Source organism: Canis aureus, chromosome 12, assembly GCF_053574225.1.
Source record: "Canis aureus isolate CA01 chromosome 12, VMU_Caureus_v.1.0, whole genome shotgun sequence".
In the NCBI taxonomy this organism is placed as follows: Eukaryota; Metazoa; Chordata; class Mammalia; order Carnivora; family Canidae; genus Canis; species Canis aureus.
In genome coordinates this window covers 4332149-4350868 of record NC_135622.1, presented here as the reverse complement: position 1 = coordinate 4350868, position 18720 = coordinate 4332149, and the positions used below count along the sequence as shown (strand labels likewise).

Here is an 18720-nt window from a genome sequence, read left to right as displayed (position 1 = left end):
ACAGTTTCTCCCAAGTAGGCCCTCTGACCATTTCTTCAATCTCAGCCATTCAGTCTTATCTCCCCATTTCTCTCAAATACAAAACATTCTACCAGATCCCAAGGCCCAGAGCAAGGCCCTTCCCTTCTCCTTCCTCCCGAGCAGATCACTTCTCAGCTCCACTTGGCACTTACTGCACACGGCCTTGTTGTATATCCTATGAACAGATTTCCATTAAACGTCTGTGTCCGATCTCCCTAACTGGACTGTAAGCTCCAGGACAGAGCATCTGTCTTTACAAAGTCAAATCTGGTTGTGTCACAGTCCTACATAAAATGAGGCTCTGGCTTTTCACAACTCCAGCACAGAATCCAAGTTTCTTTCCACAATTGACAGGATCCTTCCTACAATCTGGCTCACGCCAACCTCTCCAGCCTCCCTTTCACTTCTCACCCACACCGCACATCACAGACACACACAATGTCCCTCAGTTACTCAAATGGGCCAAGCTGTCCCGTCTTCCAGTCTCTGCACATTTGCTACTCCCTCTGCCAGGAATGTTCTGTCCAGCAAATTCCTACCCATCTTTGGGCCCCCACTGACATATTTCTTCCTCAGGAAATCACTTGGTGTGTGCCCAGGCCTGAGTCTGGAATAAGTTCCACCCCCTCAGGTGCCACCATAATGCCTCGCTCTCTGTAGCACAACCTGGATCTCACATATTACAGCTACCTCCTGACTGGTCTTGTTCTTTCTCTTTTTAGGTCATAAACTCCTTGTGGGCAGGAGCCATCTTGTTTGCTAGCCCACAGCATTCTAGGCTGGCACAAAGAAGGCCCTACATAAATATTTCTTGAATGAATGAATGTATGACTTATTCTCTACTTTCTTACGACAACTTTATAGAGATGTTCAATAGATATTTTAAGTTTCCCTTACTCCCTTAGGCTTAGAAATTCACCCTTTTATTTAACCTAAATTCTTTCTGCAGGAAAAAGAACTCCACCTGAATATTCCAGACTAGCACTGTTCAGAACTTTCCCCCTCATCCCCATTAGTACCTATCTCACTCGTGTGGGCACTTGTGTCAGCCTGCCTCAGGGTGTGTTGCCTTGTCTCAAATACAATAAAAGCTCCCAGAGAATGGATACTGGGCCCCAGTACCACCTCCTGGGAACTCCCTCACCTCCACCTGCAGCTCGCCTATGTCATCCACTGACCAGGCCTCATCATCGTTGTCATAGTTGGGCACGGTGCTAAAGCTGCCTGCCCGCTGCTCGTGGGTGATACCGCATTCGGGCAGGTTCTCCACGGACCGTGTGCTCCGAATTCGGTTCTCAGGTATCCGGGCAGGGACATTGGTGGTGTCGAAGTTTTCACATTCAAGGACTTCCACATAGATCAGGTAGGGAGCCTGGAGGGGTAGTGTGTGAAAACAGTAGTTGCAACTTATCTCCACCACTGTCCCCCAATCTCAACTCTGCTAACCCAGTCCTTCCAGCTGCCCACTCCTAGCTCTAACCCCCTCACCTGTCAGTCCCTTGACACTATGAATGTCACATTCAGGGTAAGAACTTGTCCTGTGAACATGCATTTCATGAATTTGGGTGAGAGAATGCACAGGTGTTGAAAATGGTTCGGCTGAGGGGTGCCTGGGTGGTTCAACTGGTTAAGCGTCTGCCTTGGGCTCAGGTCGTGATCCCGGCGTCTGGGGACCAAGCCCAACATGAGGCTCCCTGCTCAGCGGAGAGCCTGAGTCTCCCTCTCCTACCTGCTTGTGCTCTCTCTGTCTCTCTGTCTCTGTCTCTCTCAAATAAATAAAATCTTTAAAAAACAGTTTCAGCTGAGCTTCAATATGTACAGATGATGTACTTGGGCAAAACTATCAATTACTACCTTTGAAAGGCCTAAAAGCCTACCTGGGGCTTGTCCTAAAGACAGACAAGAGACTGGGGAAAAGCCAGCAACTGTTCTAATAAGCAGGGTTCTAATCCTCAGTGCTTCTTCTGAAGAAGAATCTGAACCATTAGTACTCATTCCAATCAACAGACAAGTTCAGCTAATTTTCTCCAACATGAGTCGGGCATTCTTGTCTCCTATGATTGGAATACGTCTTAGAAATGAGGATTTTTCGGGACATTTAGGTGGCTCAGTGGTTGAGCATCTGCCTTTGGCTCAGGCATGATCCTAGAGTTCTGGGATCGAGTCCCACATCGGGCTCCCTAAAGGGAGCCTGTTTCTCCCTCTGCCTATGTCTCTGCCTCTGTGTGTGTCTCATGAATAAATAAATAAAATCTTAAAAAAAAAAAAAAAAAAAGAAATGAGGATTTTTCTATTCCCATGTCACTTTACTTGGAAAGCCTAAGAGTTATGGGAGGGCTAGGGAAGAGCTACCAAAGGGGTGGAAAGAAAACTGGAGAGCAACTCTCTCATGAGACATGGGAAGGAAGAATCAAGCTGAAAAGATTAGGCCTCTTTGGTCCAGAAAAACAAGAGCCAAGAAGGGAGACAAGAGGGCCCTCAGAATCATAACAGCACTGAGGTAAAGTCAAGATTGACACATGCACATGAGTCATGGAGTCCAGGATGTTGGTGGGGCATCCCTGGAAGTATACACAAACCTGGACAACCATGGGAGAAGAGATAATGAGGGGTAGGATCTGGGCCAGAGCCTACCTACCTTGTCCTTGGAGTTGAGGACAACAGCCTGGGTGTGGGGCACACGGACCACGTGGTGGTCAAAACCAGCAGTGGGCAGCCAGACTCGGGCAGGGAGCTTATGGTTGAGCAGGGAGAGCTCTGAGATCAGCCGCTGTGTTTTTTGCTCCTTGGTGGGGAGTGTGGCCAGCCGCTTGCCAATCGCCATCAGGGACTTGATGAATTCTCGTTCAGGCGCCAGTCTGACGGGCTACAGGGAGTTGTAGTAAAGTAAAAGACGGTGAAGAAACCATAGAAAAAAGTAGACCACCCACTTAGTCACTCCTGGCCATGAAGACCAGGGATCCCAATGTCTGGAGAACCCTAGGGAAGGAGCTACCCTTTGGCACTGGTAGGGAGTCTCATCACTCTACCCCTGACAACTTCAGCTGGGAATAGGTAGAAAAGCCAGCATACCCCTCCACAGGCTGATTCTTCAGGGTTAAGGGGGTATGAATCTGGTGTCACTGGGAGGCACCCCTCTTCTCTTGGACCTGAGTTCCTTACAAACTGTCTCAAGGCTTTAAGATGGATGGGGGCACAAGATCCAGAGAGAAGAGATGGTTATATTGGACATGTCATGCTTCACCTATCTCCAGGTCCTTGGGCTGAGTCTCTGCTGAGGGGCTCTGTAAGAGCCCCATGAAGCTAGGGAGGGGTGCCCTGAGTCACTATCTCTTCTTTCAAAGAAGGATTTATTTCATTCAAATGACTTTTGTTACCTTTCATAGCATCCCCGTCCACCCACAATGTCTTAAAAGGGGTCAGTGCACATGCAGGGGATGTGAAGGGGGTGAGCAGACTTTGCATTAATGAAGGAACAATCAAAGTGGACAGAAAAAGCAGATGGAAGGAGGCAGGTACGGGGAAGTGAGTAGAAAAAGCAATAGCTCCTTTTGGCCCTTGACACAGGCCCTGCAGGTATGTCTCTTTCAGTGATCCTTCCTTGGGTTCTCTTCCCCTACATCTCAGGGACTAGGCTTCCCTAATAGCTCTCTGATGTGAACTTGGCTCCTCAGGCTGGGCACTTCACAATGCCCAGAAAGGACAAAGTCCGTCTGGGGAGTGAGGTGAGGGTGGGGGAAAAGAGGGACACAAAGAAGGGCTCTTTTCCCAGCCTAAGTCTTTCTACCATAAGGGGTACTTTATCAAAGGTAGCCACTCAGCATCCCTATCCCAGCTCCCCTCAGCTAGATAAGAACAGTATTTCCTCCTCTTAGAAAAAGCAGTATTCCACTGAACAGACCTTTCTCTCCCTCTGTGGGTCCTGCTTAGTTTCCTGAGAACTGAGAATTTCTACCCCCCACTCCCTCACACTGCAAAAAAAAAAAAAGAGCTACTTTTGAAAGCTGGGTAGTACCAGGTCCATCTCTGCATGTGCAAAAAACCAGGGTTTAAAGGAACAGCCTGTGTCTCAGCCTCTCAAACTACTGGGGGCTGTCTCAGGGCCCCACATAATAATCAAACAGGGTGTCAGAACCAACCAGGAATGCTCTGGGAGACAGGGTTAAAAAGAGACAAAGACAGGAAGATAGTAGAACTTGGGCTTCTGTGGTCCCTGGAAATATCCCAGGGGCCTCATAGAGAAAACAAAAGAAAGGAAGAGGAAATTTGGAAACACTCCTTCATTCATCCTGATCCCCCAATCCATCCACTCAGGTGGCAAATGGTCACTGACCCTCCACCCCAACCAATTCATAGTCATTTCAGATCAGAAAAGGTAGAATTCCTTCCCATCCTCAAATCAGCATCAGGTTGGGCCCCTATGTTTCTTAGGCATGTTGGAGATGTGACCCCAGGCCTCAAGAGAGGCTCTGCCAACAGGGGAGGAGATAGGAATCATGATTGAAAGGGGATCAGCACAGAATGGAGAAAACTGACTGGGAAGACAAATCAAAAAGAAAATGTAAAAAAATCATCCAAAACTCCCAGAGGGTCCAGCATTTCCTCTCACGTCTCTGCCCAACAACAAGGTCTGAGAGACCCTGAGGGACCAGAGGGTCAGGGGTTAGTCCAGAGGGAACAAGAAAGGAGAATGTGGATTAAGGAACCTCCTGGGCAGTGAGCTGGGAAAGGGAAGAACTCACACCTGGAAGAAAGGTGGTTGAAGCTAAAAAAGGAAACCAGCTGTGGGGAGGTAAAACTTTCCTTCAGGCCAAATCCTGTTTCCTTTTGGAGTCTGCTCCTCCAGCACAGGGCCTAGCATTTAGAACTGAATAAATATTTGATGATCTGATGGCAGAAGCCATGAGGAAAGGGTTGTGGTGGGAAGAAACAGGATCATGGGGGTTTCTGCCAAGCAATTCTTGGTTCCAATCCAGGGTAAATTCTACCTCTCTCCCAGCTGTTTGCTCTAGAGACCCAGGAACCGGTGGCTGAGTCGCACTGCATCCCAGCTATGTCTGGGAGAAGGACGGACTGAGCCTGGGCTCCAGGCATTGGTGACAAAGGGTGGGAGACTCTTCCAGACTGGGGAGGTCTGGGAGGAAGGGGCTGATCTCCCAGGAAGAAAAGACACCTTTTAACTCCAGCCTTGGCCTGGGGACTCAGAAGACCTGGGGACGGAGAGGAAATGCGGCCACCGAGGGGGGGAGGGGAGCCTGCCACCCAGTCCCAGCCTGGCCCCACTTACGGAACTGAATGAATTATCAATACTCTCGGTGCTGGAGGAGAGCTCCTGGGAAAGGGCCAGAGGGCAAGGGGAGTAGGAGGGGCAGGGAGGGAGGGGAGAGAGACAAAGGCAAAGAATTTAGCTCCACCTTGGATCATAACTGCTTCTCTTGTGTATCTCTACCTGGCTGCTTTATTGAGAGAAAGTCAACCCAGAAACACCATTTGCCCAAATTCGTGACAACTGTGGGAGACTCTGGAGGGCTGGCTCAGATCTTGAGGTCAGAAGGGTTGAAGAGACAGTGGCCCTTGGCTTTTCCCCTTTTCTCCCTGCCTGCACTGAGCTCTCCCTCTAGGACAAACCCTACAGCTGGGAGCTGCAGGGCAGCTAAGCTGCCTGCTTTCTCTTCACCCACTCACAGGCTCCCAACCAAATCCTTCTCTGTGGAAATCACCACAAAGGGACTGAATTTAACAAGCTGCATGGTCCCCATACAGGAAAGCTTGTATTCCTCCAGCTTCTTAGGAATGTCAGGGAGTAAGGAGAAGAGCTAAACTCTTAGTGCCAGCGGTGTCTCCTTTCCCATCAGCTTCATTATCATCCTGGGAAGGCCAGTCCCAACCTTGAACCATGTGACAGGGACACCCCCAGAGCCATGAGCATGACACCTCTGGGGCTAGATGCTGCTGGGGGAAAGGATGGATAACTTTCATACCTACCAAACCTCTGCAAGCTGCCTGTCCGGCTATTTCATGCCACACTCAGTAAATTATAATTTTCGGACTTAAGTTGGGGAGCTGGTCCTAGTTGCATCCACCTGAGAAAGCTGAGCAGGCAAGCAGCAGCTGTCTAGGTCCCAGCCTAGGAGATTTATCTAAATCTGCCCCCCATGCCTGTGTCTTACTTATGTCCGTGAGCACAACAGGGGAAAGGGCTGGTGGTAAAAGTCGCCTTCAGCAGCTCTACTGCAGCTTGTGCACGGGCCCATCCTGGGTTCTGTCCACCAAGGCCTCCCAGGGAGAAGGGGTAATATGTGTGCATAAATCTGCAGGAGGGCAGGGGCCTGGACCAAGGAGACAAAGTACTGGGAGCTCCCAGGGCAGGAGGCAGTGGTCACCGAGCTTCTACTTTGCAATCATCATTTCAAGCATCTGCTTGATTCCATTTCATGGTTTACATTCTGTTCTAACTGGAGTCCTATGGTCAGGTCATTCCTTGAAGAATCTGAGGAGACGGGCAATTTGAGGGAGAAGGCAAGCCAAATATTCTCCCAAGGCAACTACTCCTCTGCTTTGGGTAGAGGTGGGAGGGAGAATTGAGGCATGAGGATGCCACAGCCTATTCTTAGTGGTTCAATTTCTTTCCATGAGCTGGTTGTGGAAGGAAGAGCAGGGAGGATACTAGCTCCATGAGCAATGCTCCAGCTGATTCTTCCACAGACAGGTCCTCTCTGACTCATTAACAGCCTTGGGGGAAGGGAGGAATATCATGACCTGCTCCTCTCTCCTACTCTAGCCTTGAGTCACTCACACTGAGTCAGCTCCAAGAGAAAAGCTGAGGCCAAGAAGCTGACATCACACCCCATCAGGCTGGAAGGCTCACTGGGGCTTCTAGTGTGACATGCAGCAGATTTCTCTGTACAAAGGTTATAGTCCTGAAAAGACAAAGCTGATCTGCCATGAGTGCCACTACATGAGGCAGGGTGGGTGGTACTTAAACCATCTCTGCTCCCTGGGCCCCCATGCTAGGCCAAAATGTTTGCCATCCAGTTACTAATGGGAAGGAAGACTACCTGAGCAGAGTCCTCTGATTAGGCTGACAAAAACTGCTGTGAAGTGGCAGGCTTGGGGGCTGCAATGGTGAGGAGACCTTGGCTTGTAGTGGAGAGTGTGAAAGATCTGTCATTAAAAGTAAACAGTACCCTGTGTGAGATGTGGGCAGAGGATGACTGTGCAGGGAGACTCCAGGCAGGAAGAGAGCTGCACAAGCAGACAGCCAGGGCCTCTCTTCTGTGGCCTCACTTTACCCTCCAGAGCTTCTCTTTAGATAATTACGTGCTTTGTTTAGGAAGCTGTAGACTTCCTCCTTATATGCAGGAAACAGCTTTTTAAGAGAGTCACAAACTCCACCAAAAAGTGTTAGAACTGATAAATTCTGTTAAGTTTCAGTATACAAAATTGAGAGTCACACACTAAATAAGCTCTTAGATAATGGGGTCTCCACATTACAAGTTCCTGGAGGGAAGAGCCGTACTTTATCCTTCATCCTTCACTGCCTCTGGCATGGGCTGTGCACACTGTATAAGCTCATTTGTTGAGTGAATGAATGAGGGGGAAAGGAGGAGCAAGAGGAGGAAAATCTTGGTATTTGGGGAACAAAAACCTTGACAGACGTATCCTCAAACTGCCAAAGGGGCTGGGAGACCTTTGTGCCGAAGACTCCAATGCTCAGACCCCTAGATAGATATATTCATATTTATTCTTTCACTTCTGCTCTCATGTTTCCTAAGAATGCACTATGGATTCAGGTGTCTCATTCTGCCAGCATCAGATAACCTAGGAATACCTAGGGATCTGATACCTCCTTCTTTTCCTGGATCTAAAAATCCATGATAAGGAGCCAGGATGGGAAGAATGGCAGCCAGAGAAGCCACCCCAGAGGATTTAAGCGCTCAGAGAATACCTGTGTCTCAGAGTCACCCACAGTCCCATCCTGGGAAGTAGTTAGATCCAAAGAAGAGGGACCAAGAACCAGCACAAGGTAGCTCGAAGGCCTCAGCTTTTCTGGTCCTAAGACAGGACTACCCAATACAAATAGAGAAAAACCATGCCTGGCAGGAGGCACCAAGGGGCTCACTTACAAGCTGCTCATGCACATACTGCTATGGGCTTGACCCCAAGAGAAGAACTCCCAAACTCTCCAGGACCTTAGTCCCACCAGATCTGGATGATTCTTCTTATTCTGCAACAAGCTCCCTTCATGACTTTGAACTTAACTTCCCTGCCAAGCTCAACCAGAAAAGAAAATGGTCCATTCTGGTTCTGAGAACAGTTGGGGTCTTCTGCCTGTGCATGGAACTGTAGAAACCTAGATGGCGAGGGCCTAGGCCATTCTTCCCCAAGTGGACTCTAACAGCTGAGGGTCTGGGAAAGCAGATGCTAAGAAATAAGCAAGAAGGCTCAGCTGGATGATTAGGAGCACTGGCTGTGATCTGAGGCCTAGCTGAGGGACCCTGGGCAAATTACCTCACCTCTCTCTAAGCCTGTCTCCTCGATGGTAAAATAATCCCTGTCTCTTAGGACTATTGAGGATGAGATGCAAAGTACTTGGCATGCTGCTTGGCACATGAAAAGTGCCCAATGTTAGCTCTTTTGGCTTCGCTATTATAACAAAATCTCAAATTTCCAGAAAGCAGGCTCTGTCGTCTCCCACCCTCCTGCCTTTTCCCTTCCCTAGGCACTCTGATTGAAAGCAGCTGAAAAGAAGTCCCATTGTATCAAAATCGTGGGTGGGTTATGTGCCCCACAGGGGCAGATGCCAGCACCATGGCTATATGCATTTTCCAACAAGTGCAAATTCCTTGTTCTTTTCTCCCTTCTTTTCTAGGCTGGGCTGGCGGCCAGGATGAGAGCCAGGCCAGCGGTGAGTCGGGGGTGCGGGGGGGGGGGGCGGGTACTGGGGCATAACTGTCTGGCTGGGACGCCAGGTCACTGACACTTGGTTGTCCATGGAAACTCCCCAAGCTATCTATCCAGACATAGAATTGAAGGTGAGCATAACCTACTGATGTGCTTCTCTCTTCCCTGCTCTGGAAACCCCTAACTGCCCCTGCAGGCTTCTCTTCTTTCTAGCCTCCAGGTCTCTGACTAGACTCTAGGCATGCCCAAGATTTACTCTATACCAAGACTGCTTCCCTCTTCCCTTTGTGCTTCTCCCAAATGCTAAGACATCCCTTCCCCTGAAGAAAGACAGGCACAAGGGCATTCTGCAGGTGCCTCAGTGATGGGGAATGAACCTGACTCTTAAGTCAACAAAAAGCAGGCTCTTTGAGGGCTGAGGCAGATGGGTTATGAAGAAGAGAGATCAGGAGAATGAATCCAAGGCTCTGTTTAATACTCCTGCTCCCAGCACATACACCATCCCTTTTACTCCCTGACGGCTGCCACTCTGAGAGGTTCTGGTAGATACCCCAGGTCTCAAGTCAGGGTAGGGAGGGCTCTGCCACAGTTCCTACTAAGTAAATAGTTAATGGAATGGCAGTGAAAACAAGTGGACAGAGTCAGGAGTGTCAGCTTTGCTATTAACTATGTGACCTAAGGCAAGGCACTGCTATCTCTCTAGGTCTCGGAGTTCTTCCTTTGTAAAATGAAGCAGCTGGAATACAGGAGTTCTAAGGTCTTTTTCCACTCTGACATCCCATGCTTTAATCAGTGAAATGAAACAGAGGGAAGGAGAGAAAAGGACAGAGGAGCTGTATGTCAGACATCCTGTCTCCATGCTGTCTTGCCCTGCTGCCCCTCCCAGGCATTTTACCTCATCCTCATTTTCCACTTTAGGGTTGCTGGCTGTTCGTTTCAGGTTGCTGCTGAGACTTATGCTGGCGGTGGCATCGGACTTAGAGCGCTGGTGAGTCCTCTTAGAGGGAGACAGCCCCATGTCAGGGGCTGGACTCAAGGAGGGCAGCTCCCTCTTCCGGTGAGCTGGCTTCAGCTCATCTGAGAGGATCAGCTTCCGGAGCTTGGTCCCACGGGAGTGTCGCTGAGTGGAAATGTGCATGTCTGAAGAGTAGGCCCCAAGTAACAGGGCGCACTGGAGGGAAAAGTTAATGCTCTGGCGGCAACGATGGACTATGTAGGGCTTGATGGCGTCACCCACGTCCTCATCCATGTGGATGTACATGTTAAGCAACTGGGGCAGATAAAAATCCACATCCTCGTTGCGAAAGCAGAAGAGCCGGTTGCCGATGTAGGCTTGTACTCCAGGCTCCTTGGAGTTGTACAGGTATGAAATAGCCATGGAGATGTCAAATAGTTTTGACTCAAATAGCCTCAGCAGCCAGGACTGTTTGGCGGAGTTGTTCTGCCGCCGCCTCCTTGCTCCCTTGGCTGTGCCCGAGGCCACAGTGGCCCCCATTTCATCTTCCTCCTCCCTTATCTGGGTAGGTGGATCATCCAGGCAACGGATAGCACTGTCCGGAACATCCCCATTGACCAGCTCCAGGGAGGTGTCTGTGCTAGATATGGCCACGCCTCCATGCAAAAGCTTGACTTGCTCCAGCACCTCCTGGCAGGCCTTCTGGGCCACCTCACGGTCAATCACTGACAGTTCCCCAACCCCCTCTGTGATGACGCCTAGCAAGGAACCCCCATTATTCCCTGGCAGGCCAGTAGTGGGCTCAGAAGTTGGCTTCAGGGGGGCAGGTTCCACCACCATGTCTCCCATGGCCACAGCCAGACTTCGAGCTTCCAAGCTACAGGAGGAAGGAGGGAGAAAGGAACAGAAAGGGAAACACACACACACACTGGTTAGTGGTGCCATCCTCAGGTCTTTCTTTCATCCACCATGAAATCTTCCCAAGCCTCTCCTTTCTTTTGTCTTCCTGGACTCCTTCAAAATCAGATGAAAAGTCATCTCCCAGGAAGCCTTCCCTGACTACCTCCACTGCTGATCCCATTACTCTTCCTTCCTTCTGCACTTAGCTACTCAGCTAAGCCTCTGTTCCTATCTTGTATCTGCGAAATGCTGCTTTATATGTTATCATTATACAGGTTTACAAATTCTTCAGGTAGACTGGGAAGCAATTTTGGTCTTATTCCCTTGTCCCTAACTCTTCAAATGCTTTTCTATCTTTGTGCTCTTCTTGTGTCTCCCTTGACATGCCTGCCAATAACCTTTCTCTTTTCTTCATTAAATTGTATTGCCTTACTCATATAACACTCTGTACACAGGTCCTAAGCATTTCACCTCAATTTAGTATCAAAGCCTTTTTTTTTAAGTTTTTTTTTAAAGATTTTATTTATTCATTCATGAGAGACACAGAGAGAGAGAGAGAGAGAGAGAGAGAGACATAGGCAAAGGGAGACGTAGGCTCCATGCAGGGAGCCTGATGTGGGACTAGATCCCAGAACCCCAGGATCACACCCTGGGCAGAAGGCAGGCGCTAAACTTCTGAGCCACCCAGGCGTCCCTAAGTTTTATTTTTATTTAAGGAATCTCTACACCCAATGTGGGGCTCCAACTGAAGACTCTGAGATCAAGAGTCGCACACTCTTCTGACTGAGCCGGTCAAACGCCCCTAGTATCAAAGTCCTGATGTGTTTTTCTAGTCACAGATACTTTCTTACCTTCCTTTCAGACTCAGAGGTCCGAAGGAATAAGGGCCAGCAAATACCATCACGGCTTCATTTAGAAGAAAACAGCTCTAAAATAATCATCAATCCTGCTGAAGTGTGCCATTTCTCTGCTTGTGTGCCTTCATGACATCATTCCCTTTTTCTCTAGTGCCACAGCAGCTGAAGTATAGTGGAGAAACTCCTGAACTTAGGAGTCAAACAGGCTGGGATTCAAGACCCTGGATCTGCCATTATGAGGTATATGAACTTACACAAACCATATATCTTCTGAGTTTCAGATTCCTCAACTACAAAATGGGAAAAACATATCTACTTCTCATTGTTGCTGTGTGGAAAAACTTCATGAGTGTAAAAAAATCTAGCATAGTCCCTGGCATACAGTAGTACTCAATAACTATTAGCTGAATCCTAATCACCTAACAATTTAGTAAACGGTGTATGTGCATGTGTGTGTGCACACACATATACTGTTTATAAGTAAAGTGGATTAGAGCTATATTCATTGAGAATCTCCTAAAACATTTTTGACAGCTATCTCTTACCCTAACACGACTTTCTCCATTATCATACAGAGAGCCCAGGAATTGGAAAGCCTGGGAGAAGGCAAAAAGAATTCAGCTAGAGCTCATGAGACTGTAACATCCAAAGAACAAGGAGGAACAGGAGTCACATCATCAAGAATCCCTCTCTGGAGTGAGAGAATATTTGCTGACAAAAGCCACTGCCCTCCTAGAACAATTCTTCAGAGCCTCACCAAATCAGAATAGATTAGAATAGTATGTAACAGAAGGAAATTTCAAAGCAAAGACTGGGAGAGGCACATTGTTAATGTCAGATCAACCCAGTTCCAGAGTCTGACTGTAGCCAACAATGGCCTCAGAGGCCACTCTACAAAAACACAAATTAGAGTGAGTCTAAGGGATGCCTGGGTGGCTCAGGGGTTGAGCACCTGCCTTTGGCTCAGGGCATGATCCTGGGGTCCCAGTATCGAGTCCCACATCGGGCTCCCTGCATGGAGCCTGCTTCTTTCTCTGCTTATGTCTCTGCCTCTCTCTGTGTGTGTCTCTCATGAATAAATAAATAAAATCTTTTTTTTAAAAGTGAGTCTAAGATAAACTCAAGAGCATGAGCAAGAGGAAAGCAGAATCTACTGTAGTACTGAAATGCAGGTAATTTCCAACTATTAGTGACATCGCCTTTGATGCTAGTGAATCTGGGTGCATGTAACTTTGGTAGGAGGCTTGAGATACAAATTCTCTAATCACTCTGGAAAGCCTCATTTTCCACCACCACCCTTTCAGTGCCTCTTCTTGTATCTCTGAAATGTTAAGAATCAAAGTTACTCTGCTTTGCCCAATACTATATAGCCTAGCTCCCTGCCTCCCAGCAGTCACCACTAAAGTCTCACAGGAAGACAGATGGAAAACTCTTCTGTTCTCAGAGATCACCAAAAAAGGCTACTTCAGTTTATCTTTCTCCCAACTCTGTCAAACGAGAAGTTCCTATCACTGAATTTCTCTGATGCAGCTTGAACTTGGTATCAGTAAAAATTTGGGAACTCGTTCATCATGCTCTCTCCTAAAATTAGGCAGCGCCCTCTGAGCAGTAGAACCAGCATAGCTGCCTATGTGGATCTGTCTCTACTCGCAACTTCATGTTACACAGAAATAATAAGAAAGCTTTAATCACTCCTTGCCACACCTTTGCAGGGCACTCCGCGCACCAGAGGGTCATTCTAATTCAACTAAGACCACCACCTTTTAGGTCTACTGAAAAACTCACATGATAGTCTCGATCAATTTATACAACCAACTTTTTTTTCTCCATCTCTCTACGCTTGACAAACCTTTCCCCTTTCCTCTACTCCAGAGACTTCTAAGTTATCAAAAGCTCCTGAAATCTACTTTTCAAAACTTCCAAGGGATATAAAGACATAAAGACATCCTTCCTACATATAGCACCTCAGTCCTCACTAAGATATACAGCAGATGCACCAAGTGATCACAATTGGGATTATTACTAGCACCAGGAGGGGAGGAAAGGATGTATGTATGTATGTATGTATGTATTTAATCCCAGGGCTCAGCCAGTAATCCCGAATCACACACAGTACTCAGGGGAGTTCTCCACTGACCAGATCTCCCATCTGACAGTCTTTATTCCCCCAGGGAACCAGATGATGTCAAGAGATGCAGGAAAACTGGACTCCTCTCCAGTAGCTCTGCCTCTAGAAACTACTAAACTGGAGCTGGACCTCCCTTGCCTCTCTGAGCCTCAAGGACTGCCTGCATCTGAAGCAAGTTGAGTTGCCAATTTAGACAATAAGAAATGGGAATGGGATTGGTAAGTAAGCTTTGTTAAGTAACCATTCTAAAGAAAGAGAGAAAAAAGGAACAGGGTGTATTCATCATCCTTCCCCTTTGGAAGAAAATCTAAATCTTTAATATCAAATGGCTTGTACGCTCTCAAGAGCGTTTAAACAACAGAGGCTCCGTATTTCACACTGGGAACCTAAACTGGCCTTCAAACTAGATGACAAAGGGAACCCAAGAGGGGGCCCCCTCCCCTCCCCTCCCCTCCCAGCCAACCAGCTGGCTGCTAGGCACTGGGGTGGAAGTGGAGGAAAATTAACAACTGATTGGGCTCCACAGCTAACTGCACAATGTAGGGAATCCTCGTCTGAGTATCAAGAGGCTGTTTAGGGCTATAGAGGACAGAGAGGGTGTACATACATGTTTTCTGTATGACCTAGCATTTAAGTAAATGTCTGTAAAAACTCTAGGGGGAGGGGATGTTTAACCTGGTTTCCCACTTCTGATCACCTCAAAAGATTCCATGCAAACAACCCTCCAACCCAGTACTGGTCTCCATTAAATGACTTCCTGGATTGGTCTCAGCTAGGACAGGAAAGGTAAAAGCCCCAAATCAATCCCCTCACCCAGTTAATGACCATTCCCTTCTTAGGGGGACTAGAAAAATATGGATTGATTTAGACCAATCCTCATGTTTTTACATGTTCCTGTATTTTCACAGAATTGTCTTAAGAGATCATCTGATTTCCAAGCAGGTAGGCAAGCTCAATTTTCCCCCTCAGAGATGGATCATGTGAGTTGGAAAAAAGGGTAGTGAAGCCACTATCTTCATCCTACAAGGTGGGTCGTTAAGAGAGACTGTTACAAATTCATGGAAAAAGAAAAGGAAGTTCACGTATGCTATTTACAATTACACAGGCTTCTAATTAATAAAAATGACAATTATAGAAACAAAAAGTGTAAACCCTCTAAAGTTCAATCCTCTTTTGTAACAATTAATTAATCAAGAAAGAGGCACAAGCATTTTATCTAGTGCTATGATGATAACCTTCAGAAATAAACACAGATAATTAAGATGTCAACTCTAAAGGAGCAGGAGTGGGATGAATGGAAAGGGACTATAGATTTCATCATAAACTCTTAAGTACCATCAGATTTATTACCAAATGCATGTTTGCCTTTGATAATAATTTTTTTAAATTTTTATTTATGGGCACCCGGTGGCTCAGCGGTTTGGCGCTGCCTTCAGCCCAGGGCCTGATCCTGGAGACCAGGGATCAAGATCCTCGTCGGGCTCCCTGCATGGAGCCTGCTTCTCCCTCTGCCTGTGTCTCTGCTTCTCTCTTTCTCATGAATGAATAAATAAAATCTTTAAAAATAAAATAAGATAAAATAAAATAAAATTTTTATTTATTTGAGAGAGAGAGTGAGCGAGAGAGCACAAGTGGGGGTGGGGAAGGGGGGAGAGGTAGGAGCAGACTCCCCGCAGAGCAGGGCGCCCGATGTGGGGCTCGATCCCAGGACCCCAGGATCATGACCTGAGCTGAAGGTAGACGCTTAACCCACTGAGCCACCTAGGTGCCCCAATAATTTTTTTTAATATTTTTTTTAAGTAATCTCTTTTTTTTTTTTTTTTTTTTTATGATAGTCACAGAGAGAGAGAGAGGCAGAGACACAGGCAGAGGGAGAAGCAGGCTCCATGCACCGGGAGTCCGATGTGGGATTCAATCCCGGGTCTCCAGGATCAGACCCTGGGCCAAAGGCAGGCGCTAAACTGCTGCGCCACCCAGGGATCCCCCTTAAGTAATCTCTACACTCAATGTGGGGGCTTGAACTTACGAACCAGAGATCAAGAGTTGTGTATTCCACCAACTGAGGCAGCCAGGCACCCCACCTTTGATAACAATTTTAAAAAAGAAACTGCTCTTTCAGAGAAACTCCGCATCCACCCTAGCTGCCTGTTCTGCGTATCTTAAAAGTCTATCTCAAACCTTTCTTTCAGTAGGGCTCAGCTCATATTCCCCCCTTGACCTCAATGGACAAGGTAGAGATTACTATTTTTTCCTTGTAGAAACTCAGGGTCAAAAGTGAAGTAGGCTCATGTAAATGTTTCTCCAAAGCCCCAGTGGGGGACTGGCATCAGGGAGGAGGGCATTCTCAAGCCAGCAGCAGAAAGGTAGGGAAGGCAGTGATCTTGGGGTAGTTAAGTCAATATTGAATCATGCTGAGAAGTCTCTATGCAGGGCCATGGGAGCTGGTATAAGCAGATTCCAGTCAGACAGCCCAAGCCAGCTCTGGGAGCCCCTGCTGAAACAGACAGATGGCAAAGAAAGTAACCTGTGCACTCACCTCTCTCTGAACTGTTTCTCCCTGCTGCAAGCCCCAAATGTGCTCGGACTAGGCCCTCTCTTGTCTCATGCCAATTAATGAAAGGATCCTCCCAAACTTCTTCCCCAAATCAAAGAATCTCGATTTGCTGCTTTGGATGGCGTTCAGCAAACATGTTCTCATGCAACATGGACCCAGCTCTGAGAATGAAGCAGGGAAACTGGGGGAAATATGATTTCTCTTTGGGAGTGTTTCCAAGGAGTAAAACTATGCCTAAAAAGGAGGATGAGGAGACTGCACACCAGCTAACAAACGAAGAGGGAGACAAGGGAGAAGTGGGAAGAGGAAGTGTGATTACTTCCAAAAAGACCGAGAGTCGGAAGATAAACGGAACTTCACATGCCCTCTTCACTAGCATCGACCAAGAGAGACATACCATACAAGGGAGCAACTAGTTTCCTGAGTCCCACCTCACTCCAAGTTCTCTTTTCCAGCCATCTTCCTCAGAGAGCTTTCCCACAAACACACTTTCTACCTATAGAATCTGGAGTTACGGATCAAGTCCAAGAGGAACAGCACAAGTGGTCAGCAACTACATGTAGTGGGGAAAACAAGCAAGGCAAAGGAAGCAGGCCTGGAGCTTGTCTTTCAAAAGAAATGGATAGCTGTACCAAATGGTACGGCGATAGCTGTCAACTAGAAAGACCCAATAGAGAGATCATAATGAAGATAAACTCTCAGGTCAGCTATACCACTAAGAAATGCCTTTTGCTGAGAAACCCAGAATGTTTCATAAACAAATAAACCAAGTCTAATTTTTCCTCCAACCCACATCCTACAAGTAGCCTATTACTGCACTGATGCCCACAGAGGGGGCCGTTCTCCCAAAAAGTTCACTATAGAGGTCACGTGAGGAAGTCACTTGTTGTTCACATGTTGAACCCAGGAGTCCTGATTCTGCATGTACAAACTCTTTCTAATGTCTCATGTTCCTTTTCCCAGTTACCCCCAACTCCACCCTAGGCCTAAGCCCTTATGGAATTAACCGAAACTATTCCAGTAAGCCACAGACAATAAATAAATGACTCCTTCTGGATTTGGACAGGAGCGGGAAGACACTCTACTCTGTGATTCCTCAAAGACAAGTGTAATATTAAGTAATCCAAAACAATTTCTCACAATCTCATACAGTTTCCATGCAGGCCTGTTCATCCCTTGTGGTGGCTGATCCTGGGTAGTCAACAAAGTGTAATCTAATAGGAACTTTTTCAAAACTTGCTGCATCCTTCAGAAACACGCTTCTGTCCAGAAAAGCCTGAGTGAGACAGCTAAGGCTCCCCCCACCTCCTCCCAACACATTTTCTTCTTAGGTCAAGGTTTAGCTGATCCTGAAATAAGTGGTATGTAGAGATAAAAAAATGTGACAGAGAACACATAGAGACCACAGGAGAAACAGAACCAAGGGTCACAAGGATCAGCAAAATCCTTGAAACTGGAGGGAGGAAGTGTCAGAGATGGAATTCCTGAATGGGAAGGGACGCTGTCAGATCTCTTCTATAGAAACAAACCTCTAGAGGCTGGGGTATTTGAGGAGGGCTTGGTAAAGGGACGTTAAAGAAAGTTGCAGGGATCGTAAATCTTCACTCTAAAGAAGGGTAAGGATTAAGGTCAAAGTACAATGCAAACGGTACTTTGGGAATGACGACGAGGGCCCGAGATTCCTTAAGGGGAGGGGAACAGGCAATTCTTGGAAGCCAGGAGCTGGGTGGGTGGCGGTGAGGTAATGGAATCAGAAACAGATGAATAGAGGGCCACAGAGCAGAGAGAGCTCAGGGAAATGGGAACCCAATGCTGCGGCTGCAGGGAGACAGCGGACGAAAGGGGCAAAAGAGGAAAAGGGCGGAAGGCGGAGGCTGTGGGGAAGATTTGGGGCAGGAACACATGAAGAGGAAGGGCAAACGAGGATGGCCATTACAAGAGGTACCCTGATGGGGAAAGGGTTCATGACTTCGGAGAAAATAATTCGGGACGGAGGCAACAGGGATAAGGGTGTGTGTGTGGAGGAAGGGGGATCCCCGGGGCAGAGGGAGGAGCTAAACAGAGGAGGAAGCCAAAAAGGCAGCGGAGGACCCCAGACTCGAGGGGAAAGGGTGGAAAAGGCACCCAGGGTCCAGCTGCCACCGGGAGGGCAGTTTTGTAGTCCAACCCAGGTGTGGGGGCGGGGGGGGCTGTGCGGGACGGGGTGGGAGCGGGACCCCCCACTCACAGGGGCAGGGAGCTCAGGCACGGGAGTCGCTTACCTCCGAGACCCCAGCGGAGGGGTGCGGGCGGTCGGGGTCGGGCTGCCGACACCGCCGCCTCAGCAGCCGCGGCCGCTCCCGGGTTCCATTGGCCGCCTGCGCTTCCCTGACAGCGGCCGCGGCGGCGGAGCCAGGCCCCG

General features: G+C 47.9%; 1 protein-coding gene across 5 annotated transcripts in view; it reads right to left on the bottom strand.

The window, feature by feature from the left end:
- Positions 1–18720, bottom strand: part of PI4KB (phosphatidylinositol 4-kinase beta) — a 26459-nt gene extending 7739 nt beyond the window's left edge. For 2 of the 5 annotated variants that reach the window (XM_077842277.1, XM_077842281.1), the window contains exons 1-3: positions 9821–10757; positions 2660–2887; positions 1166–1393 (exon numbers count right to left, since the gene is read on the bottom strand). In XM_077842277.1, the coding sequence (XP_077698403.1) occupies positions 1166–1393; positions 2660–2887; positions 9821–10729 (1365 nt within the window). In that variant the 5' untranslated portion in view covers positions 10730–10757. Of the gene's footprint in view, positions 1–1165; positions 1394–2659; positions 2888–5308; positions 5354–9820; positions 10758–16301; positions 16451–18580 lie in introns of those variants that run through there. The other 3 variants (XM_077842279.1, XM_077842280.1, XM_077842278.1) reach the window with 3 other exon arrangements.